Source organism: Phasianus colchicus, chromosome 3, assembly GCF_987193195.1.
Source record: "Phasianus colchicus chromosome 3, bPhaCol1.hap1.1, whole genome shotgun sequence".
NCBI classification, from domain to species: Eukaryota; Metazoa; Chordata; class Aves; order Galliformes; family Phasianidae; genus Phasianus; species Phasianus colchicus.
Window position 1 is genome coordinate 36666992 of NC_143438.1, and position 24374 is coordinate 36691365.

Consider the following 24374-nt stretch of genomic DNA (forward strand, 5'->3'; position numbering starts at 1 on the left):
AGAACCTTCACTGTCTTAGAATCCAGGCAATAAGGTCACTCAACCATGTTACCCATCAAAAAGAAAACTGGGATTACTCTACAAAACAGTTATCCAGTATCCAAGCTGTTAGTTTTTTTTGTTTTAGTTTTGCTAAATAGAGCATTATTGCAAGTTAAGGGAACACCTGCAATGGAAAGAATGTTTAGTCCTCTGAGTACAACTGAAGGGTGTAATCTTTTGTTTACTATACTCCGAGGAAAACATGATGCCTTGCTTACCAGATTCAAGACTAAATGGAAGCCAGAAATCCTGTAATGATTTCAACATTCCCATTTAAGTGTGTTGTGAGACAGGTGTTAACTGACACCCATGTAGAAACAATAATATACAGAAGAAATGTAAAAATACTAATCTGATAGCTCTGAAGGTGTTTGTGCATGTCCTGAAGCACCTGTTTTGGAAAGGCCTGATAGAAACCCATTAACTAGAATCCCTGATTATTTCAGCATTCCGCATTAAGCTCTTCACAAGGTATTGCAATTGCCACCACTTTCTTCTAGAGCTTGTCCAGGGAAGACAACTGCCAAGATTGCACAAAAGACTAGAAAGCTTGCACTACTCTCCCTTGTACTTCAGCACTTGGAGCTGGAAATACTTACTTCCTGTATGTGGCTATCAGATAAGGCCCTCAAAAGTTTTTGAAATGTACCTTTTGTTCTTGTAAACACTTCAAGACTTTAAGTGTTTACAAGAGAAACATTTGTAAACACCGTACTGCAAACATACTGCCTCATCCCTTGGTAAATACCAAGAACAGTACTTTGAAAACAGACAGCAAGTTTCTGTTTGGAACAGCTCTGAAGCATGGCTACTTCATATACATCAAGTTATCAGAACAGCTGCTGAAGAGCTAACAAGAGCATCCATGGGAGGCTTTAGAGGGATCTAGTTACCATAGAGAAGGGTAATAGCAATAGCATGAAGTTTAAAGGTAATTGCTGGGTTCTATGCTTCAAACAGTAATGCCAGGCACAGGTACAGACTAGGAGATGAGCAGCTTAGCAGAAAATGACTGGTGGTGGTGACAGCAGGCTCAGCATGTGCCAGCAGCATGTCCTAGCAGCCAAGGGCAAACCACATTTTGGGGGGCATTAAACAAAGCATAGCCCAACAGTGAACAGAGGCAATTCTCTTGCTATACTTGTACTGATGCAGTTCTGAGCCCCATAATATAAAAAGATATTAAGGCCTTTGAAAGCACCCAAAGGAAGGCAAAGCTCGCAACAGGGCCGAAAGCTACATCTTGCTAGGAGAGGCTGAGTACACAAGTCTGAGTGGCCTCCCTCTGTTTCCTCTCTTCAAGAGAGAGACTTTGCTCCCTGATCACCAATAACAGAACAGCAACAGCACAAGACAGGCAGGGGAGTTCCAGACAGGACATAAATGAAACAGTCTTTACTGTGAGGTTGGTGGAACACCAGAACAGGTTTCCTAGTGAGGTGGTAAACACCATAGCTGTCAGCAGCTCAAGAGGAATTTTGACAATGCCCTCAGTGATGTGCTTTAAACTTTGGTTAGCCCCTAAAGCTTTCAAGCATGTGGACTTATCTCCGTAAGTCCCTTCCAACTGAGCTATTCTATAAGCCAACAAACTTAAATTCCAAAAAACCCCTACTATCTTCTATTTAAGCTTTCACCTACACATCTTGGAAAAAGCTTCTTTTAAAGACAGGGGCAATAATTTAAGACTGACAAAGCAAGAGTTTAACTAAACCTCAGGATCAAGCTGAAGTCTTATTATCCATTCCTAGAAGTCTTAGATCTCGCCAACAGCACTCAAGTTTTTTTTTCCTCCAGCTTCTGCATTTCCTTATCCCCTCAAACCATTCTGTTCTCCAGAATTCTGGAAAAAAAATAAATCAAGGGAGTTCAGAAGTGCCCAGGCAGTACTCCTAAAAACACTGAGAACTTTCATCTACAGTAGCCACAACCAACTTGCAGAGCTTAGAATTAGCCATCCCTCAACTCAGACAAGACACTGCTTTGGTAAGGCAAAAGTTTATTTCTCAGTTCTCATGCATGTCATTTGATATTTAAACAACAGTTTGAAATACACAGTATTTGCATTTTAAACAAGCAACTAACTGCAGCCTGTAATAAGTTTTACAAGCAGTACAGAGATACTCCCTGCTACATAATTTCAGTTAAAAGCCACTGTCATGCTCCCACAAGAGTTTCTATACCTGAGAAGATGTAGTACATCCTTTCAAGGGGAAATCTGCAATTAAAAGAATCCACATACATTAGCCTACTTAAGGTCACAGTTGTCAGTAATTTCCTTCACTTGAAGCAAAACACTCTTCCTTAAGTCAATGATGCTTGTGAAGGCCCTTCTGAAGAAGTGCTGTTTGCATCACCGCCAAGGTTAAGTTCTTCATTTTCTTGGTGGGATTCATCTAAAGCCAGACTTTCCAGTGTCTCAAGATTATCAGATTCTTGCCCCGTTAGCCTCTAGGAAAACCACAGCAGACTATGAATTTAATAACCAGTAAGACAGTCTGAAATGAATTTAGTAATCAGTAAAATACTGCATATTAGATTAAACACATTATCTTCAAGCAGACATGGTTCATATACATCATTCCTTCCTCAGAAGATTATGTAAAACATTTTCAAATAAAAGTAATGCTTTAGCATTATTTCAAACTTATTATTTCTGCATGGAAGTCTGTCAGTAACAAGCAGCACTCCCTGAATAACAGAAATATCAGGTGCAGTAAGTCAGTGAAGTCTTAAGACTGATCTAAATAATCACACTAACTGAAACTTGAAGATTACTGTGAAATTCATGAACTTGATCAACTCCTCCAGTCCAATCAGATAACTTAAGTAGCCTGCCAGGCACCCAGCTTATCTCAGAAGAGAGCTCAGTCCAGACACTAATCAACTAGATGATCATATGTATGTCCTGGTTTCATGGCTGCTTATTTGTTATAGTTCCAGAGCTGCTACAGGCAAGCTATTCCTACTTTTACAGACTCAGCAGTAAGGCTACCAGTCCCCAGAGAACTTAGAGAAAGCACAGCAGCTACTTCCAGAAATTAAGTCTACTGTAGGTCTGCAACTTAAAGCACAAAACATTGTTTCTAAAAATTATTCAGAGCTAGTGGAATCAGCCTTAGCTCTTGCAGGTAACCGTTATCCTGCTTGAGGCATAGAGATGCTCTGCCTTAAAAGTTAAAGGCTGTAACTAAGCTCTGGTTCCCAGAGCTTTGAGACCTTCTGCTGATCAAGCATACTTTTCAATTTTTTAGTTTGGCAATATTAGCATCTATAGTACCAGTTTAATTTAAACAAGCCATTTTACAGTTTACAAGTTTAAGCCTTGCAAACAGGCTTTGTACATTAGACTTTTCTTAGGCCACAACGTGGCAAAAGAAAAATTAACTCATCCCAGTAAAGTGCAGATGAACTCTTCCTTTGCATGTCACTATCTCTAACATGCACAGTCTGTTCTTGTGAGACAACAGGTTGAATCTTCCTCTTGGAGAACACATGTCCCAAGTACTTCTGGTACTGCTGCAGTTTCTTACCCAAGTGGAGTGTGAGATGGAAAAAACTCATTCCCCAGAAGGGGCTTTTATGCCTCTTATAAGAGCTAGCCCATGGAAAGCAGCTCAGACAGTAATTTATGTTTCTATGAGGACACAAATGAAGCCATGCTTTGCTAGTAACAGCCTCACAGATCTCATGTTTCATCTTACAATGCTACTTTTAAGTACCTCAATCATGCTGGTCAAATAATGCACATGCTCAGCCAGTGACATAAGCTCCTCATTTTCCTCCTTTAGGCGGGCGATTTCACCATCTTTTTGTTCAATCTCTTTGTGCAACTGAATTCAACAGAACAGAGTGTTAAAACAGAACAATAGTCCATGGTACAAAATTTAGTTAGCTTTCACTAGCTACCTTTTCATTTTCTTGAAGCACTTCATACAGAGCCTTCCTCCTTTCTTCAGCCACTTCTTTCCAATATTGAGATGAAGGACTTTCTAAAGTAAGAAGCTACAGTAAGTCCAAGCTAGGACTGAACTCAGGAGATCACCTTAAGGTACCTAACTCAAGCATTCCAGATACTGCAAGAATAGAAACTGTGTAGTGTTTTCCCCACACACTTAGTAGCACATTTACAGTGAGAAACAAGTTCACAGAAAAAGATCCCACATTGTATTAGTGGCTATACAGGCTGTCTTCTAGAAGCTGCCCCAAATATTACAGCATGTGGAAGACATGAGTCTTACTCCTAAGTCACTGTCCACACTGAACACTGACACCCACTAAACCCACAGTATTTTATAATTAGTCCTGAGAAACTCAGGAGCTTCAGTATCAGCACCCTACACCACAACAGACCTTCATTTCAGCTTAGTCACTTGAAAGCCCATAGATAAGCTGGAGTAGAGAACTAATAGACTTAACATTGCACAGTGAGTTCATGGTAACCAGTATTGGGAGCCACTCTTAACAGCAGACAGCTATACTGCATTTAGCATACTACAGAGAGAAAGTATCATTAGCTCCCCCTAAACACTATATAAAAACATTTATCTAACAAGAGAGCATGCTTCAAGTCATATCAAGCAGAAAGACAGCATTTTAAGAGCAAGAAAATATTTTCAGAATTACCACATACTTTTTATGAGATCCACAGCTTGAATGACATCATCTGTATTCTCATTTTCTTGCTCTTTGTCCACAGATTCCTCAGCTTTACAAGCTGAAGAGGTAAGCCTGTTATTCCAGAGTTTCCTCTTGACTGAAGATTTCTTCTGCATAAAACACAAGCAGGTTTAGCTTCAGAGCAACATTTAAATGTATTAAGAAAACAATAAAAACATACAAGTTAGCAAGTCCAAGCTTGTCCAGGACTGCAAGTAAGACTACCACCTCAGATTTCTTTACATATTTTAAGCTTTTATAAAATTTCAACATAGCAAAGTGCAGAGTTTTGCACTTGGGCCAGAGAAATCCCAGGTATCCATACAGACTGGAAGGAGCGGTCCTTGAGAGCAGCCCTGTGGAGAAGGACCTGGGGGTCTTGATAGATGAAAAACTTAATATGAGCCAGCAGAGTGCTCTTGCAGCTCGGAAGGCAAACGCTATTCCAGGCAGCCAGCATGGGCAGGGAGGTGATTGTTCCCTGCTACTCTGCTCTTGTGAGGCCCCATCTGGAATACTGCATCCAAGTGTGGAGCCTCCAGTACAAAAGAGACAGGGAGCTGTTGGAGAGGGTCCAGAGGAGAGCCACAAAGATGATCAGGGAGCTGGAGCACCTCCCCTATGAAGACAGCCTGAGGGAGCTGGGCTTGTTAAGCCTGGAGAAAAGAAGGCAGGGTGACCTCATTGCAGCATTTCAATACCTAAAGGGAGCCTATAGAGGGGAGGGGAATCAACTCTTGGAAAGGGTAGATAACTGCAGGATGAGGGGAAATGGTTTTAAGTTGAGGGAGGGGAGATCTAGGCTGGACGTCAGGGGGAAATACTTTACAGAGAGAGTGGTGAGGTGCTGGAACAGGCTGCCCAGAGAGGTTGTGGATGCCCCATCCCTGGAGGTGATCAAGGCCAGATTGGATGGGGCCCTGGGCAGCCTGGTCTAGCATTAAATGAGGAGGTTGGTGGCCCTGCGTGTGGCAGGGGGGTTGGAGATTCATGATCCTTGAGGTCCCTTCCAACCCTGGCCATTCTGTGATTCTGTGATTTGATTATGATGGATGTCTTCTATAAGAACATTCCTAAATGTTTCCTCAGAAGTACTCTGAAATTACTGATTTTAAGAATTGTTACTAAAACAGTAAGCTTAGATCATGTCAATAATTAGTGGATTGTACGCTTTTTCAGTTGAAGCTTCAATACAAGTAGAAATAATTACACAGCTACAGGTGATTCTCATACCTCATTACACCTTCCAATCAGGCAACCTTTTGCAGAAGGCTGAATCATCTTAAGAGTCCGTCTTGGGGCAGCACTGCATGTAGTGTCTGTGAAGTACTTCTAAAGAAAGGAAACATTGCTTAGAAGGGTTGCCACACTTACCTACATAAACTGAAACTCAAGTTTGCCATGTTGCCATCAGCGTAATGGCCTGTTCGCCTCTTCAAGAAGAAATGATATTTTAACCTACTTTAAAGTCTATGCAAAGAAGGGAATATAGTCTTTTACAACAGCAGTAATCTTATCAAGCGAAGCTCAGTCTCTACCCTCAGTCTTAACTGAGCTTGAACACGCCACTGGGCAGAAATGTGTAACTACACTTCAAGGCCAGCTGAAAAGCAGTATCACACATACTACAATGAAATCTCCCAAAGCCACATTTGACAACAGCAGTATTACACTCTGGAGGGAACAGAAACAAAGGCTGCAATAGCAAGTTTATTTAGCATATCTACATTGTTTTATTGGTGGTTTTACTGTCTATGAACACATAAATAGTATTCATTTATACACGTGTTGCTTCAGTTAGCTAGAGTGAAGCCTCAACTTGTTTGCTTGGATCCAGACAGGCTATTGTTTTGTATAAATAATATGTTTGTCACTTTTCTTCTCATACATAAATAGATATTTCCTACACTAACGCTCTCTGATTGGGTTGGCTACATGGCCACCATGGGACAGCAAACAATGGCAGAAAACCAAGCAAAAATAACCAGAGTACAATGCCACACCAGCGTGAGAAAGTCACCGATCCACTCCATGCTTCGTATGACAGGAGCTCACCTTTCCCACGGTAGTTTCTGCCACCAATTACCCTGCTGTTGAACTGCAGGACAAACACTAACCACTGTGGGAACAGGAATCACACTGTGTCAGACACTGCTTGCTGCTATTGGGGACCAGCATTCAGTACGCTCTGCCAAGGAACTACTGACTAATACTTGACTTAACACATTCAAATACTTATTGTGAAGTACAAGAAAGGGCAGACTTATCAAAGACCATTTTCACTGATAAATTCTTGTTGTAATCAATCTCTTCTGAGTGCTATTAGACTACATTATGTCATATTTTCCAGTTCCAGTTAAGGTCTATATTTAACTAAAAAAAAAAGTGAGTTCAGTATGACTTTAGGTAACGTCTAAACAGCTATCTCAGAAATAAAAATCTTTTAAGCTTCTCTATCATCTCAAGGCAACTAAGCCTTATTAAGACTTATTTTTGGAAAAAACCTACAACAACTACAGTATGCTCAAACCAAGATGGCTTCATCTGTAAGCTCACCCCCACAGCACAACCCGCTCTGTAGAGCCCTACCACACAGACCAATCGAGTAACTGAATTGCAGTGGCATCTAGAAGCTTTAAGACAGCAAGCTACCTCAGTCTGAAGCTAATACATCCTCATTGTGTACTGCAGAGCACTCATAAGCACATCTGCTCAAGCAGAAGACAGCATTCCCAAGACAAGAGAATTAAGTCAGGTGGGAGCACGCTGCACTCCTCAAGTGAATATATGGTTTGTGTCTCTAACAGCCCATTTCCAAGACATCACAGTGCACACCTTCAAATGCTCTGAGGTTATTCACAACGCAGGCCCCATCAAGTTGCACCTTGCATTTTCTGCTCTTTACATGCTCCTGCACTCTAGCAGCAACACCTCAGAACTCATACCTGCAGAGATCCAGATGGGTTCTCCATGTTCATGCTTTGTTTCATTTTAGAATTCATCAGATCACTGCAGGATAAAAAGTAATAATAAAAAAATTAGAATACCTGACTACAGCTAAAGCCAGAGTATTACAACCCCACTTCGCAAGCTCTTATAGCAGCACTAAGAACTCGGCCACAATCACGCGGTTAGGAAGCTCCTGCAGCACAGCATCCACGCGTTTTAGCCCTACACCAGCAAGATGCCAGAAGTCACCACGAGCTCGGCAGCCGCGGAGCCTTCCCACAGCCTTCCCGTAGCAGCCCGGACACCCCTCAGAAGGACCGTATCTCCGTACCTGAAGTAACGCACGCCCAAAATGGCGGGAGACGGAGCCCCGCCCCCTGCGCCGCGCAGCCAATGAGGAGGCGCGCCCGGAGCCCGCCAAGCTCCAAACACAGAGCCCTCCAGCCTCGCTCTTCTCCAGTAGCACGGTGCCCACACTTACCGCCGGCCGCTCGCGCATAGGATACAGCAGTAGCACGTACGCAGTAGCACCCAGCGAACTGCCCCCTTCCCGCCAGTCCGGCGCCTATAAGCAGCTCTGCCGATGCTGGACCCTCCCCCGTCACGTGACCCGCTCGCCGCGCTCCGAGCCAATCGCAGGCCACGCCGGCCGCAACTCGCCTATGGGAGTCACGCCTCCGGCGGTATGAGGGGATGGGCGGGAAGGGTTCGTGTCAGGTGGGAGGTGGGGTGCGCGCCTGTGCACTGCAGTTCTACACCGTGCAGAGCAGTGCACACGTTCCTGGCCGTCTCATAGCTAGCCGTGGACAGCTTTCGGAGTCTTTTCCAGGCAGTATTGTGAAGCACAATTACAGAGAGAAATGGCAATTTAGCGTCCCACACATCAGTCATCTGCTTGGAAATAAACTGCATGGCACTTACGAGAATGTCTCAAGGGAAGTTATAGTCTGGCAAAGTAAAGACAGACTACAGAGAATGATGAATTAAACAGTGTTTAAACAAGTATAAGGAAATAAAGCTGATCACTTGCATAAACTTGCTCAGTCTCCCATTGACCCATTTAAAGTTTCATTGTTCACCACATCCTTTGGCAAGTAGTTCCGGAGCTCAAATAGCTGTTGTCTGAAGAACCCTCACCTTCCACTTTTTTAAACTTGGAACCTGATTCCCATTGCTTTGCTTGATGTCCGCAGCCCTTGAACTGGAAAAGATAACAGCCAGTCCTTCCCAACCTTCTCTAGGCTTCTTTTGTCCACCTCCTTCAGCTCTACTCAGTAAATACAAAAGCTGTTATGTGTAAATGTCTGTCATAACTCTGAGATCTTTTTCTTGAATTGCAATCACTTCAAAACTTGCTATTCACCATGTACAATTAAGACATTTTTTCCCCCCTGTGTATTCATTGACATTCATTTACATTGGACTTCACTGACTGCCATATTCTGCTGCTACTCAGTTCCATAATGGCCTTCTGCAGTTTTTTGGTCAGCCTTATTCCTGTTATATGAATAATGTGGTGTCATCCACAAACTGTCACTTCAGCAAGCTTTGTCTTCTATGAAGAAAATAAAAATGACATTTAGAAATGCCTGTCTAAATTAGTATGGCTTTGCTACACTAGCAAAAAGTGCTTGTGCTTTTAAATTAGTTCTTGTTGTTTCTAAAATAAAATTTGAAATTCCATGTTCCAAAGCACTAGCTGTTATACTAAGCTCTGATTAAGAAGTCTCTCCAGTGTTAAATTTCATTTCAGAAAGATCTGGATATGGGTGAAGCATTCATACAGATAGAAATGTAAAACATAAATACACTATAAAATATTGTTATCTAAGAATGTAAACACTGTATATTCGAAATATATACAATGGGAGATGCTTTATATATAATGTTTAAATTATATACAGGCATAACTTTACAGAAAAGCATACATTTACAGAAAAGGAAAGGCATTTTCTGCCTATGATACGATATGTGCTATTGTGACACAAAAATGCTAGTATTTTCAAGTGAAACCTAATTAAAGATTGTCTTTTCAAAATTAAATTTTTGTTTATAAAAAGTTTTCAGAAAAACAGTTCAGAAGTGGAATAATTGCTTTTGAAAACGTTGATAATTGGAAAGGGCCACGGCAACGGATGATGGCTCTGATGTGACAGTTCTGTTTGCTTTTCTTTTAATCTGTTCCTTGCTGGAGGCATGTGATCTGGAGTTTTATTACAAAGATGCCACTCCTTCAATTTATCCAGCTGAAGAACATGTCCCATAATAAACCATTGTGTTTCAAGAGTTCTCCTTCCGTTGAGTTTCTTTGCTTTGAAAAATTTCTAAAGAATCCCTTCACTGTGTCAGAAGCAGTGGGAGCTCATTATTAAGTTATTCATTGATTTACTGTGGGAACCAGCATAATTATATTAAAAACAAACAAAAAACTAACTAACTAAAAAACAGACAAAAAGGTGTCAGTTTACTTTTTTTGGTAGTAATTCTCATTTCTATGTAAACAGAAGTTTACATTTAATAAGAGGATTTTTTATGCAAAAACCTGTCATATCCAATAGCAGCAGAATATACGCTTCTTCAGATGGAGGGCAACATGCTGCATTTCAACTTAAGTTTCATAAAAAAAAATAAAACTTGGTGTGATGAGTCCTTATGACTATTTACATTTCAAGTGAGCCTGAGCAAACACGCCAAGGTTTCCCATAGAGCTCAGCCATTTTGTTAGATTAATCATGGCAGTAGAGAATGTGTACTTTTTAGAGCTTTGATAAACGTTATCAGTTTTCACAGCACAGACTGTGCAGAAACTTCCTAAGCATTACATAGCAGAGCTCACTGCAGGATTTGGACTTAGCTAGCTGAATCAAGTACTAGCAAAATCCCTGGAGACATTCAAGGCCAGGCTGGATGTGGCTCTGGGCAGCCTGCTCTAGTGGTGGTGACCCTGGACATAGCAGGGGGGTTGAAACTCGATGATGATTATGGCCCTTTTCAACCCAGGCCATTCTATGATTCTATGAAAATGGTATTTTATTTGATAGTCATGCTGTGCCTTTCACCAAGGCCTCTCTTGTAATTCACAGAAAATGAGCAAGCTTTAGGTTGCTTTTTTTTCTTCTTTTTGTTTAATCTGCTACATTAACCACAAGTAAATTGCATGGTTATTTTGTATTTTCTAAATTACTTTATTACATATAGTTTCCTGTATGTAATATTACGTACGCTTTCCTATTTGTTACTATTTGCAAATAGGAAATGCTGTGGTTGTTTTAGATGCAGAGAATCACTGTGGAGATGCTCAAGAGACTTGAGTACAGTGCTGTGCCTTGGGAGCTTGTGAATGTCTCACCTTAGTCCTGCTCTGGGTGCAGCCCTCACAACAGGTTCCTGCAGAGGAAGCCCTGAGGCTGGGTTTGGGATCTTTGGGTAAGTAAACAGGAATTGTGGCTCTCAGGATCCCTTACTGCTGTTCTCTTCACCTTTATGTCCAATAAAAGGGCCATTTATTTTACTGAAGGGATACAAGGAAAAGCAGGGAAAAGAATACAGGGAAAGCCTGGGCTGCAGCAAATTAATCACTGCTCTTAGTCCACGTCTTGCTCGGTTGCCATCTTCTGAGAGACCTGGCACTGTGGCAGGTTTTGGGGATTCGTCAGAAGTCCGCAGGAGGCTCAGAAGAACACCGTGGGCATCCTGCCTGTGCTGAGTGCCTTCTGCTGTTTCCACGTAGCTCCGGCCCCTGCTTGCCGAGTGCTCGATGTGCCCATGGAAATCAACCCGCTACCATTCCCTAGGCGACAGCAGGTGGCAGCGTGGCCTTGCTTTGACCCTCCATCACCGCACTGTTCCTGTGGCATTGCTATACCTATACGTAAGAACTTTGTGCGTCACCGACAAGTTCGTGATCTATCTTCTTTTCCCTAGCTTGATAATCATGGAAAGCTGTATTCCAATAAAACTGTCCATAAAAGGGGTTTATATACACAGCATGATCCAAGCAGGTTTTCTATAGTGGCCACTGCTCTAAATTAAATCACCCCAGAGAATCTGTAATTTCTTTTTGTCTAGTAAAAGAGAAGACTGTCCTGTGAACAGTGATTAATAGTGCTTCAGAGGGGAAAGATTAAAAGAAAAATCTGTGCCTATTCTGATTTTTTGCTTAGTTAACTACTGAGTGAGTCACTAAGACATCTCCTTAAAAGATGGTTATGTCCTAACCTCAGTAGTATATCTACCTTAAAAAAATATATCATTTGTCTAACGCTTTAAGATTTAAAAATGAATCATCCTCTATAAAGGCTAGGAGTTGATTCATCTAAAGCTAATTCCAATTCTGTTGATTGCCAGTATTTATAATACTGTTTATAGACTCAATAATTAAAACATGTTTCAAATATTACTCTTATTCTTGCAAGCATCTGCTGAGCAAACACAAAAACTCATTTGGAACCGGACTACATTGGCCAGCCCACTGTAGCAGCCTAATAAAGACAAATGCATTTGCACAGTGCCGAGAACATAAGTTAAAGGTAACACAGCAGAGCAACAAGAAGTCACTTGACTTTCAATATCAAAGCATTTTCTCCAATGGAATTTGATTCACAGGTTTCTGTACAAATTGCAGGCAGAGACTTTCTTTTAATGTGCATTTCAGACATTCTCAAAATAAATGCTAAAGTTTTAGAGATGAGACGTGTACTTTCCACAATAATACTGAAGCTGCTAACCTCAGAAATGACCACCATTCTCTCAGAGGTAATTCATTGTCTGTATGCCAATTCTTGGGGATGCAATCTTCTCAGCTAACACACTCAGCTAAGCTTTAGTTATTTCTAATATCATGACTGCACATACTCAGCACTCCTAAGCAAGTAAAAAAATTACAAACTGAACAAGCACAAAATGAAAAACACACATAACCATCTGTATTATATATATAACCACACACGTAATTAGTAAGACAGAACAAACCCAGCAACATAGTAGGTATAATTCTGCCAAAGTTAAGGATCAATATCTCCTTTACCCAAGGATGTATGATCCATTTTATGACCGGAGGTGGTACACAGAGAAGAGATGAATGAAGCCTCAATGCTGTAGCAATAGCTGTGAGGTGGATATAGTTGTCCACAGCATGCTGCAGGGAACGCTTTCCACATGAAACACTGATATTTCTCTATGCAAAAGCATTCCTGTTATGTCTTAGAAACTAATGTTTGCTATAAAGGCAGAAAAAAAGAGAGTTAGAGTGCACTCTTAAGTATATGACAGAGTTTTAATTGCCACTAATTTGTCTTGTTTGAATTATAAAGGAATACTAATTTATTCTTGTCTGATGCATAAACATTTGGCACTGAATTAATCATAGTTCTGTTTTTGAAGCAAGCAGCCTCAGGGCTGATACTATTTCTAACATATGCAGCCAGTACAATGCAAATAGTAGGTACAAACATAAAGAGATCAGACTCCATCTTATCTCTTCCTATCTATGTCCAACCTTTTAAAAAAACAGAACTAATTATTAAGTTGGAAATCAAAAGCACAGGCATTAGAGTACCATTTAATTCTGCGAATAGGAGCTAGAATCTGAAATCACGCTGATTTTGGAAACAAGCAGACAAGCAAACTAAAAACAATAAACAAACACAAAGTTGTATAACTAGAAAGAAGCATAATAATACACAATTAGCTGGTCAAGAGAATTACAGATCAATAACATTTAACTGTTTGTTTTACTAGGTCTTAACTCCCTCGTCCATTCAGTAGAAATGTTACTGAAATAATAGCGTGTACTATTTTAACTAAGGTGTTGATGTATGATTTTTCTACTTTTTCTTTTTTTTTTTTTTCTACTGATGACTGGTGTTTTTCTCTACTTTACGATATGCTTTTTTCCCTGCTACATTTTTTCTACTTTATGAGCTTCACCACTGCGCACGCAATGGAGAAAAAGAAGCACAGTGATATAAAAGTAGGACAAGACAGCTATTACTCATGGCTTTATTAGGGCAGATATTTCTGTGTGTATATTCACCCATATAATAAACACACTTGAGCTGGTTGGTCTACTAGCTTGTGTAAAGATTGTCAGGATATCTTTACTAGCCAGTGATTAAGGAGAAAAATATCCTTTGCTAAGCATGGCAATGGAGAGGGCAGCTGGAATCGCTGGGCTGGAAGAAAGCTCCTTGCTTTCTCCTCTGCAGGCGGGCAAGGTGCCAGGTTCTCAGAGAGCAATCCCTCTCAGAGCCGTGCTGCTGCACCAGGCCTGTTGTGTGTCAGAATGAGGGTTGCAGGCCAAGTGTGACTCAGAGCTCAGAATAGCAGTGGACGCAGCACAGGGCAAAACGCAGCATGGGATGGCACAGCAAAGCAAGCCGCTTCAGTTGAGCAAGGAGGAATCTAAACACAGGTCTCACTAAGGCTGGGCTGATGTTGTAGCTGAAAAAGGTGGGCATTTTGAAACTGTCCCAGCAATCTAGAGCTCATGTGTAATGCTGCTGGTTAGAGACCATGCTTCTACCTCCACTCACAGAGTTATTTTCTACAGGCATTGCCATGAGGAGTGAACAGCAGGCTGCAAGTTGGTGAAAAATGGCCTGCTTCTGCTCTGTTTGGAACAACAGGGGAGTGTCCTGGGTCACGCCTGCAACAGGGAAGGCAAGATGGAGGTCTGACTCAGAGGACCTGGCTGGTGGTGGGTAAGGACAAGAGCTAAGGGCTGAGGCATGACAGCTCCCTGCCAGAGACAGACAGGAGGAAGGAGTCAGAGGGAAAGTGTGCGAAGGAGAACTGAGCCAAAGGGAAATAACCAACAGGAAACGGAGAGAACAAAAGAAAGCAGCACAGCCAAGTCACAGCAGGGGAAATAAAAGACTGACATTTACTGGAGTTTATCAGAGAGAACCCACCGCCATGCTCTGTGAGCTCTGAAACAGTCAGCCCAGACGGACAGTGCCTGCACTCACCTTCTGCTTGTAATCTTTCCTAACACCATTTCTGTTCTGATGAGTCACGGACACTGCCAGAGGGAATGTGGAAGGGGTGCCTTCACCCCAGTGACACACTTTTTTTGCTGCAGTGGTGGTACAGTCGTGAAACAGCGGATCACTGCCAGCCCTGCTTCAGCGCAAGGCAAGCCTAAGGCCTGTCAGAAGCAGTCTACTTCTGGGCAATGCCGGGGGGGAGGCTTGTCTTTTCTACCCCATGTCCCTGGCTATGGGGAAGAAAAGAGGAATGGACAGTCAGGAGCCAGGGCACAGTGCAGAAGGTGACCCTTATGCCCACACCTATGGGCACTACCACTGAAAGGAGCAACTGGGAACGTGAACTGTGTGCCTTTGCTTTTTCTGTGGCAGAAGAGCTGAGAAATGGGTGGCATCTAGATAAGAAATGTCTATTTTTATTCAAGGATTAGGCTAGGGTCTCCGGAATAGCAACAAAAAAGCGAGCAGCCTTCCTCAGGCGCACCTCAGCCACACACATTCGCTGCTGCAGAGCCACGTTGGAGGTGGGCACCACCTGGCGCCTCGTGGTCAACTTATTTTCACACGTGCAGTTTACTTCGTGCACACATTCTGAGCTGAACCCAGCACTCGGTGAGTGAGATGAAACAAAAGCGGCCGCCCCGACACGAAAACCACCACACGCCTCGTAGAACCCGTCTCTCTCCGGCAGCTCCCACCGTGCGGGAGCGGCGTAAGGGGGGGGGGGTCGCTTCTTCCCCCGCCCGAGTGCAGCGTTGAGCAACTCCATCCGGGTTCCCGTCGCTCAGGGGCACGTGGGGCGCGAGGGCAGCGACACGGCGCGCCGGGGGGACAAAGGAGCAGGCGAGAACCGCCGGGCTTCTCGCCGCGCTGACGGCTCGGAGGAGCCCTGCCGCATTTGTTGTCTCCTCTTTATTCCTCCCAGAAGCGGGTGCCCGCGGATAACGAGGCTGCCGCGGAGCCTTCCGACCCGCAGCCCGGATCCCTTTCCCCCGCGGGCCCGAGCGCTTGGTACGCGCCGGCCGAGCACGCCTGCGCAGTGCGGGCAGGGCGGCACCCGTGTGACTCAGGCGCTGCCATTTTGAGCGCTCGCTCCTGCCGCGCGGCTGCTCTCGCCCTTCGCTCCCGTGCCGACGGCCAGGCGCAGACCGCGGCGCTCCCGCTCGCTCCTGCCGTCGCCTCCGAGGACGTCCCAGGGTCGCCTGGGCGAAGAGAGCCCTCGTCCTCCTTCGGGCTGTCCCCGTCCTCCGCCGCCGTTCCGGCGCCTCTATGCCCGCCGCCTTCCTTGGGAGCCGCTAGCGCAGCGACCCGCCGCCGTCTCCTCCTCCTTCCGTTGCTGCCGCCGCCGTCGCCTCTTCCTCCTTCTCCTCCTTCTCTCTCCGCCACCATTTCCCCACTCCCCGGCACCGGGGCGCTGAGCTAGACTATGGGGACCAGGCTGGGGCTGAGCAGCGGCAGAGCGGGCGGCCCGGTCACCGTGTCCACTGCGGCGGGGATGGGGGGGCTCGGCGGCTTGGTGGCTTTATCTTGACATGGCTCCTCTCCGTGCTGCTAGCAGCGCCGCCTCCTCTGCCCCTCCTGCGCCCGCCGGCTGCGGGTAGCGAGCGAGCCACGGCCCTGGTCTCTTGTCTGAGTCTCTCAGCCTCTTGCTTCAGTTAGGGGGAAATTGGGGGAGGAGTTCCTTTTTTTCTGTTTTTTTTTTTTCTTTCTTTGTAAGGAGAGGAGGGGGGAATTTTGTTCCCCTGTCTTTAACCTGGTCCGACGAATTTGCTAACCTCCAACCTTTAAATCCCTGCTAATCTAATCAAACACCTCGGGGGGCAAAATGTCTGGAGAGAGAAGGAAAATAACCTGATAATTGGGGATTTGCTTTTCGGGGGGGAAGGGTATTTGGGAGGTTTAAAATCACAACCTAGGCTTGTGATTAAAAAAAAAAAAAAAAAACCTCGCCAAAAAAAAAATTGCCACTGAAATCTGTTTGGCAAGAAAAGCAGAAGCAAAACTCTCCATGTTTTCCAAGTCGTGACCATGAAGTGAGAGGAGGAAGCGTCGCGCTACTGTGGGTGTGCCAGGCCCCGGGCACGGGCCGCCCGCTCCAGCCTCTGCCGCCTTGCATAGGGAGGCCCAAGGAGAAGCAGGGAGCACTGGTCATGCACAGCCTCGGCTAGCCGAGTGCGCTGCAGGCACAGCAGCAGTAGAGAGAGAAGGATCCCCCAGGGGTCAGCAGCCCAGGGAGCCTGTGGGGCATCGGGGGATGTAGAGCTCTCCTGCTGGGAAGGAGTCAGGGTTTGGGGTGTCTGTTTGGGTGTTAGTCTCTAGGTGAGATAATACTGTCTCTTAACCCCTGCCTGCTTCTCATCGGTGGCTGTCATGCTTTCTCTTCCCTTTGGCAGCAGAAGCCTCAGGGCAGTGACGTGCCCGATGTTGAGCAGGATGAAGTTAGAAATGACTCTGCTGTTTTTTCTCTTTGCTTCCCTTCAAACCAGCACTGTGTTGTCTGTAGTTGATTTTGTTCTTGTTGGCAGAGAAATGTCATACCTCCCAGGATGCGCACTCCTCCTTTGCACCCTTTTCTCTGCCGTCCACCAAGTGTAATCGTCGTGAAGGGTAAAAAGCAGCACAGCAATAGTGGGAATCTGAGAATAATAATCAGTAGAGTCATGAATCTGGCTGGGGTGAAACGCAGTTTGTAATACCAGCTTCATTTTTTTGTAAGCAGAGCAAAAATAACCCCCCCATGGATTGGGTTTGTGCCAGTTGCTTTTTATTGTACACATAAATTGTGATAAGATTTGTTTTTTCATTCTCGCCCACTTATTCCTGCAGCCAAACTGTTAAATTTTTTTTGTTGTTGTTAAAAATTCTTAGGTTTTTTTTCTTGGTTTATGGTCAAACCTCTTGTCCAGCCATGGCTGGGCAACTGTTTATTTTGTTTCTTGGCCCTTCCAATATGACATTCCCATAAAATACTGCCTGAGGTGCGGTTTTGGGTTGCACTTGTGTTTTTATCTATTCAGTCATATTAGCAGGAATAAAATGACTTGTTTCTGTTGTACTTGAGTCTTATGAAAAAGTGCCCATAGTTTAGCGACAGTTTCCAAAGGCTTTAGTACCACCTATATAACAAAATGGGGGACCCAAACTCCCGGAAGAAACAAGCTCTGAACAGACTTCGTGCTCAGCTTAGAAAGAAAAAAGAATCTTTAGCTGACCAGTTTGACTTCAAGATGTACATTGCCTTTGTGTTCAAGGACAAGGTAACTTGGTTCTTGTTTATCTGCTTCTGTGTTGCAGTGCAAGATAACTATGCTGGGCCAAGTCTTTTATCAGTAGTTTGTTCCCTTGAACGTTTTATGTCTTTTTATTGCTCATTGATATTTGCCTAGTTCTTATTTATTGTCAATTTGGCTTTTCTTTTCATGTGTTTGTAGTTCTGTAATCCTGGGGGTGCTAATGCATTATTAAATAAGTTGGTAGCTTCTGTATTGGAGAAGTACAAGTTATGTTGTACTTTGTTCAGCTTTATTATGGTCTGAGTTGTATAATTGTTTGCTGTGAAATGGTTCAGTTAAGAAACGAGACCTGACTGGTGCAATTGACAAAGCTACTGCACTTATCTGGTTAAAGCAGAAGGGAGAACTTGGCAGCTGAAGGGAGCGGCTGTTAAAGGCAGTTTTGCAGTGGCCCGAGGATGTTGACGTATGTGAAGCTGCCTCCCCCTTTCTGAAAGTAGGGGGAAAAAGAGGAAGTCTGTTCACTCAGCTGTCTTGTAGAAGGCTGTTGGAGGCTCTAAATGTGGACCAAAATGGGAAACCCATTGGCATTCTAATATCAGCTTAGAGCCAGAATTGTAAGATTTCTCCGTCCACAGAAGGAGAGGAAAAGTAGATGCTCAGAGTAACATACTGAGCAAATTGACTGAGTGAAGATGGAAGCAAATTGCAACTAAATGGACAAAATAAGGAAGCACGTGTACATGAGCACTAAAACTGTTTATTCTATCTAAATGTATGGTTCTTTACATTTGGTAGAAGTTACTTCTTTTTAATGAAGACTGTTCTCCGGACTTCATTTAAAAAATTCCATAAAATTGTTGTGTCCAGTTTGTTCATCAGTTCTTGTTCAAACTCTGCATTCTATAGTGTGACATAGTTTCTGGGTATTGCATTGCTATTGCAATGAGACTGCTGAGTGAACTTGCTTGTATTAAAGGACAATTCATTATTTTTTCCTTCTGTGTTACTTCTCCCAGTAGTAAAACATACCACTATTTCTAAAGAAGTACAAGTCTAGTCAGTGGTAACTGGATTTTCTTAGCTGATGAGGTTCTAATAAGCCAGTCTCCCCACTGTTAACAAACATTGAGGTGAAAGACTTCATCAGGTTTACTTGACTGGCAAATAAAAGCTTGTGGAGGACTCTTGGTCAGTCTGAAGTCATGCATTCTGCATGGTGGAAGTTCAGTTCTAACAGTGTCTGGGTAGACTCTTGATATTTGATCCAAAAGAAGATTATGAAATCTGAAATAAATTAATTACAAGTACCTAGAAATGAGTGTAACCTTTAATGCAATGTGTTTTTTTCTTTTGCAGAAGAAAAAGTCAGCGCTTTTTGAAGTGTCTGAAGTGATACCAGTCATGACCAATAATTATGAAGAAAATATTCTGAGAGGTGTGCGGGATTCCAGCTATTCTTTGGAAAGTTCCTTAGAGCTTCTGCAGAAGGATGTAGTACAGCTTCATGCACCCCGCTACCAGTCTATGCGCAGGGTAGGGTTATACTTTGCTTGCTGAGTTTCACCTTGAGTTTTGAATTCTTGTACTAGTATTTGTAAATCTTGATGCTAATCCTGCTTCCCTATTTTCTCATCTGCTGCTGCTGCCTGAAAGTTCTGAAGGGTTGTTTTTGTAGGGTCTAGTTTGAAGGGTAACTTAGAATCATAGAATTGCTCAGGCTAGAAAAGACCTCCAAGATCAAGTCCAACTGCAACCCAACCATACTACCCTAACTCTAACAACCTTCTGCTAAATCATGTCCCTGAGCACCGCAACAAAATGATTTTTAAACACATCAAGGGATGGTGACTCAACCACCTCCCTGGGGAGCCTATTCCAGTGCTTATAGAACTTAGCACATGCTTTCTGAAATTCTGCTTGAATCTGCAGTGCTTGTGCTTTATCTTAATGTGTCTCACTGAAATATGCCTTGGTAATTTTTTGCTGGCATCTGTTAATAGGTATGTACTGAAGCAACTATATACATATAACTAAGTGGTTTTGTTAGATGAATACTGGAAAGCAAATAACCTTTCCTAGGAATGATAGTTTTCCTGAAGCTGGATACTTAAAACTCACTGGAGGGTGAGGAAGATTATAGTTCTTTTGAGTAAAACAAATGGGGAAAAAAAACCCACACAAACATGATAATAAGTATCACCTTTTAATTTTAAGCCTGTATAGGCAAGTTGCTTATCTGTATCTCCTACTAATAGAGAGAGTCTTAAGTACAGAACTCTACCACTTGCAGGATGTGATCGGCTGTACCCAGGAGATGGACTTCATTCTCTGGCCTCGTAATGACATTGAAAAGATAGTCTGTCTCCTGTTTTCTCGGTGGAAGGGATCTGATGAACCCTTTAGGCCTGTTCAGGTATTGTTTTTAACTGAAATTACGTTTCTGGGGGTGGGGAAGAAGGGACTAGGCAGGAGGAAGAAGGGGAAGCTTAATACTATCTTTACTTAACTGTGATAAGGTCTGTGACTTCTGTGCATGTTAGAAAGCATTCCAGTTAGTTTTAATTATAAAACAATCTTCTGAGTTCTGCTTCATGAATTGTGATCTTAGCATGAAGGAAACTGTATGAAGGACCTTTTCAAATGGCATATATAAACAGATGCATATTCTTAGTGTTTCTAGTAACTAATTCAACATGGCTCTTCTCAGTACAATGTAATCTTTATCTACATATGTCATTAAGGTTCTGTGAGTACCCCTGAGTTGCTGTATTTTATAAATGGTAGCAGATCTGAAATAGGTGGGATTATTGCATTGTAGTTTTGCCTTGAAACAAACAAATTTCCAACATTTCAAAATAACTTCAGTTGCAGTAGTAAGTTATTGACAGAAATGTGCTGTATAGCTGATGCACAGATGTTCTGGTTAGAATAAGCTGAATTTTTTTCTTATGTAGGCAGTTAAAGTTGCACCTTGGTTTGAATTATAAATGCCATTGGAATGAGTCTAAGCAGTTTAACTTCTGTGCCAAGACTGTGTACTTGTTGCTCAGGTCCCAGATTGAAAGAAATTAATTATAATTGCGTTTTTAGCTGGGTAAATATTTCCCTTCCTCACACAATGCAGGCCAAGTTTGAGTTTCATCATGGTGACTACGAAAAACAGTTTCTGCATGTTCTGAGCCGAAAGGACAAGACTGGAATTGTTGTCAACAACCCTACCCAGTCAGTGTTTCTCTTCATTGACAGACAGCACTTGCAGGTAAACTTACTGTGTCCCTTTTCTGTGATACCCAAGGTGTGTTTTAGGAGTGTCTTAATCATCAAATGCTTTTTCTTCTTAGGAATGTTAGTGACTTGTATTGCAAAATATCCATGTGGAAAAACTGATTGTGCATTCGTGCTTGCGTTTCAGCTCTTAGAGGAAACATGCTATAAATAGTATTTGCGCATGCATGAGCTATTTACAGGGCAGAGATCTGGCTGCACAATTCTGTAATTTTTAATACAAAAACATGAAGTTCTGAAATAGACTTAAGTATTTCGGAGACGTTAAAGTATTGGCTGAGTTTATGTGATTTTTACCGAAATGGCTGAAGGGAAAATGAACAAAATAATGAGAAGATTTTTTAGGTATTTGGAGTCTTTTGTTTAGATTGTGTGAAAGACAGTGGCTTTTAAATGCTGTGTTCTGCCACAAACATGCTGTTAATTGCATTGAGTCTTCTGAGTGTCTGCCTGTTAGTCTTGAGTTGGCTTGCATGTTTAATTGCTTTTCTTTGTGTTTTCTTTGCCTCTAGACTCCAAAAAACAAAGCTACAATCTTCAAGTTATGCAGCATCTGCCTGTACCTGCCACAGGAGCAGCTCACACACTGGACGGTTGGTACCATAGAGGATCACCTCCGTCCTTACATGCCAGAGTAAGGTACTGGCCAGCAAAATGGGGAAGATCACAGAATGCAGCAGTGAATTTTTCACTTTCCTCACCACTTTATTCTTTCAGGATTTAGAAGAAAACGGACTCATGTTCAGAACACTATACATTGTGAAACTTGATCATCCTGGATTTTTTTTTGTCATTTGTATCTCAGAACTTTAAAATTTTAAGTTGTTTTCTGCATGGACCTTGTGAAAGAGAGGATGCTTTGCATACTTCTGCACTGCATCAGCATCTTATTAAAATGTGAAATGAAGGGACTGTACACTGAAACAAATGTATCTGAAAGCACAAGGTGATCATTTGTGGTGGTGTTCCCATTTGTGCTGGTCATGTCCCCTAACATCTGTGTTAACCATCAGTATTGGGAGGGTGAGAAGTGAATGTAAATGGTTTAAAAGCCTTACAGCTTAGCTGTTAATGATTGTATCAAAGAGCAGTATCAGATTCACGTTAGTGAACAGAAAAGTGGCTATTACAATAGGAGGTAAATGTGGGAAAGACTTCTCTCTTCTTTTAAAGCAAGGAAAAAAAGCATCTCATTTAATGTGTAGGCATTTCTTGCCTTTTTTTTTTCTTTTGCTGGGCCATGTATGAGTTTACTGGCACTTTCATTTTGGATCTTTCCCCAAGTTGCTGTATAACTGTATGAAAGTATTCTTTTGAGTTGGATGCATTTATACAGATGAGGCAGACCTGGAGTCTGAAGTCGCTAAAGCAGCTAAAAATAAAGTAAAATAATAGCTGCAGAAACAATGTTGGTAGAGGATTATTTTTTCTTGAGAGTTGAGACTTGTAGACTTGCTGGTGAACTGTGCAGGAAATACTGGTTTCTAAAACATTTCTTATGGAAAACCTGTTGAGGTTTTTTCTTTTGGAATAGACAATATAAAACAATGTAAGATAGTGTTTGGAGTGTCAAAAGTTGGTTCTGACAGAACATTAAGATTGTGCAATGATAAAAGAAAGACTACTGTATAGTTTTGATGACAAAGAAGGTTTTGATTAAGGGTTGAGTACTTTACTGGAGTAAAACTGTATAAGCCTGCTCCCTTTGGATAAAGCTAGTGCTTACCTGTTTAAAACTTGTATTTAGCTTTTGTTTGAAATTGGAAAAAAAAAATTGGAACTTAAATAAATTAGGTGAAAGACATTCTGTGTTTATTCATGGAAATCCTGTGAGTTTTACCAGTGTCTTACCTTTTGACAGTGTCACCTGTTGCAAGCACTAAAAAAAAAACACACAAACTGTAAAATGATGTTACGATTAACATAACATAGTGGTTAAAGTTTTCTTTTTAGTAAACGGGGAAAATGTTTATTATGGAAAAGCAGCTGTTGGAAATCACAGAATCACTGGCATACTAGTGTGTATGCTACATGGGTATTTTTAGTTCTTTGGTCATAATATCCTACAGGTTAAACTGGAACAATCCAGAAAAACACTGCCTGAAAGCTGCATGCCTCACAAAGAAATCATATTGAAATTTCTGCTCTATAAAATCCCAACCAACGTATCTGCAGGTAGTGCTTAGTTTCCCAACTAGTTATACCATCTTCATGCCTGTAAGAGTTTACCTTGTAGTTACCTTGATTAGTGAAGCAAACATCTTCATGTTCCTGATGTAAGAAGTCACTAAAACAAATTTTAAAAACGCAACAAAAACCTCCAATGTTGGCCTAGTTGGATTTGTACAGTTGTTTGTATAGTGTCAACCCTGGCATGATCCTTAATTTATAGTCTTCTGTAATACATAGAGAAATGAATTCAGTTTAGTTGCTTTGAGAGTCTTCTATGGGTTGCAAAAGATGCACTGGTTATTTGTTTATTCTTTGTGATGATGATCCCAGAGTTAAATGCAACTATGCTTTCATGGGAGAAGAATGTAGATGTGTAATACTGATTCTGGTAAATGATGTGTTCCACACAGCTAACAAATACATTTTTTGCTGTGCTGTCAGATGGAGTTGATGCACTTCTGCCTTTTGTAAGTAGTCAAGATAAAGGGAAACAAGAGACTCAAGGGCATCAAAATCTCATTGTATAGGAGTTCATATCATTGACCATCTTTAGAAGGCAACTCTCTCTGCCTGCAGAATGACTTCGGAGGAAAAAGATCAAGCTTAATGTTACTGTACTCTTAATGGAATTTCTAGTTTAATGTCAGCATTATTCTGTTAGCTTCTGTAACAAAAGCACTTTTGGAATCAATGAAATCAATACCTTGCTTATGGTTTCAGGCCCTCTGTCATAGTGACTTGATAGGGTTCTTCAAAATGTAGGTTTAATCTCACAGTACTCATGCTTACAAAGCATAGTTTGTGTAAGCCTAATTACTTTTTTTGCAGGGGATGTGTGTAAATACATGAAGACCTCTCCATGTCTCTCCTGTACTGAGGACTCACATCTGGATACAGTATTCCAGGCGAGGTCTCTGCAGTGCAGTCTTCCCTCTCCTTTCTGACCATGTTGCTTTTGATGCATCTTGATCCCAAGATGTGGTTGCTTTTCCAGGCTGTGAGGGCTCGTGTTCAGCTTGTGCTCTTGCAGCTTAGAAAGCAAACT

At 42.3% G+C, this 24374-nt stretch overlaps 2 protein-coding genes across 2 annotated transcripts; one reads left to right on the forward strand and one right to left on the reverse strand.

The window, feature by feature from the left end:
• Window positions 1-2024: 2024 nt before the first annotated feature.
• GMNN (geminin DNA replication inhibitor) lies at window positions 2025-8113 on the reverse strand. The gene is given in 9 exon segments (XM_031589062.2): window positions 2025-2335; window positions 2338-2355; window positions 2358-2493; window positions 3765-3875; window positions 3952-4034; window positions 4676-4811; window positions 5935-6033; window positions 7647-7710; window positions 7982-8113. Coding segments are annotated over 8 exon segments (666 nt in total). The 5' UTR covers window positions 7704-7710; window positions 7982-8113; the 3' UTR covers window positions 2025-2309.
• An 8128-nt stretch (window positions 8114-16241) lies between these two features.
• C3H6orf62 (chromosome 3 C6orf62 homolog) lies at window positions 16242-22961 on the forward strand. Its single transcript, XM_090137294.1, has 5 exons — window positions 16242-17893; window positions 19229-19405; window positions 20163-20285; window positions 20997-21131; window positions 21670-22961. Exons 1-5 carry the CDS (start codon window positions 17765-17767, stop codon window positions 21793-21795), a joined length of 690 nt encoding a protein of 229 aa, XP_089993420.1. The 5' UTR covers window positions 16242-17764; the 3' UTR covers window positions 21796-22961.
• The last annotated feature ends 1413 nt before the right edge of the window (window positions 22962-24374 follow it).

Excerpts from the sequence above, each read along its gene's own strand:
- C3H6orf62 (XM_090137294.1), top strand. The coding sequence starts at position 17,765 with ATGGGGGACCCAAACTCCCGGAAGAAACAAGCTCTGAACAGACTTCGT. Across the intron at positions 20,286-20,996 it reads AACCCTTTAGGCCTGTTCAG|GCCAAGTTTGAGTTTCATCA; the intron begins GTATTGTTTTTA and ends CACACAATGCAG. Across the intron at positions 21,132-21,669 it reads TTGACAGACAGCACTTGCAG|ACTCCAAAAAACAAAGCTAC; the intron begins GTAAACTTACTG and ends CTTTGCCTCTAG.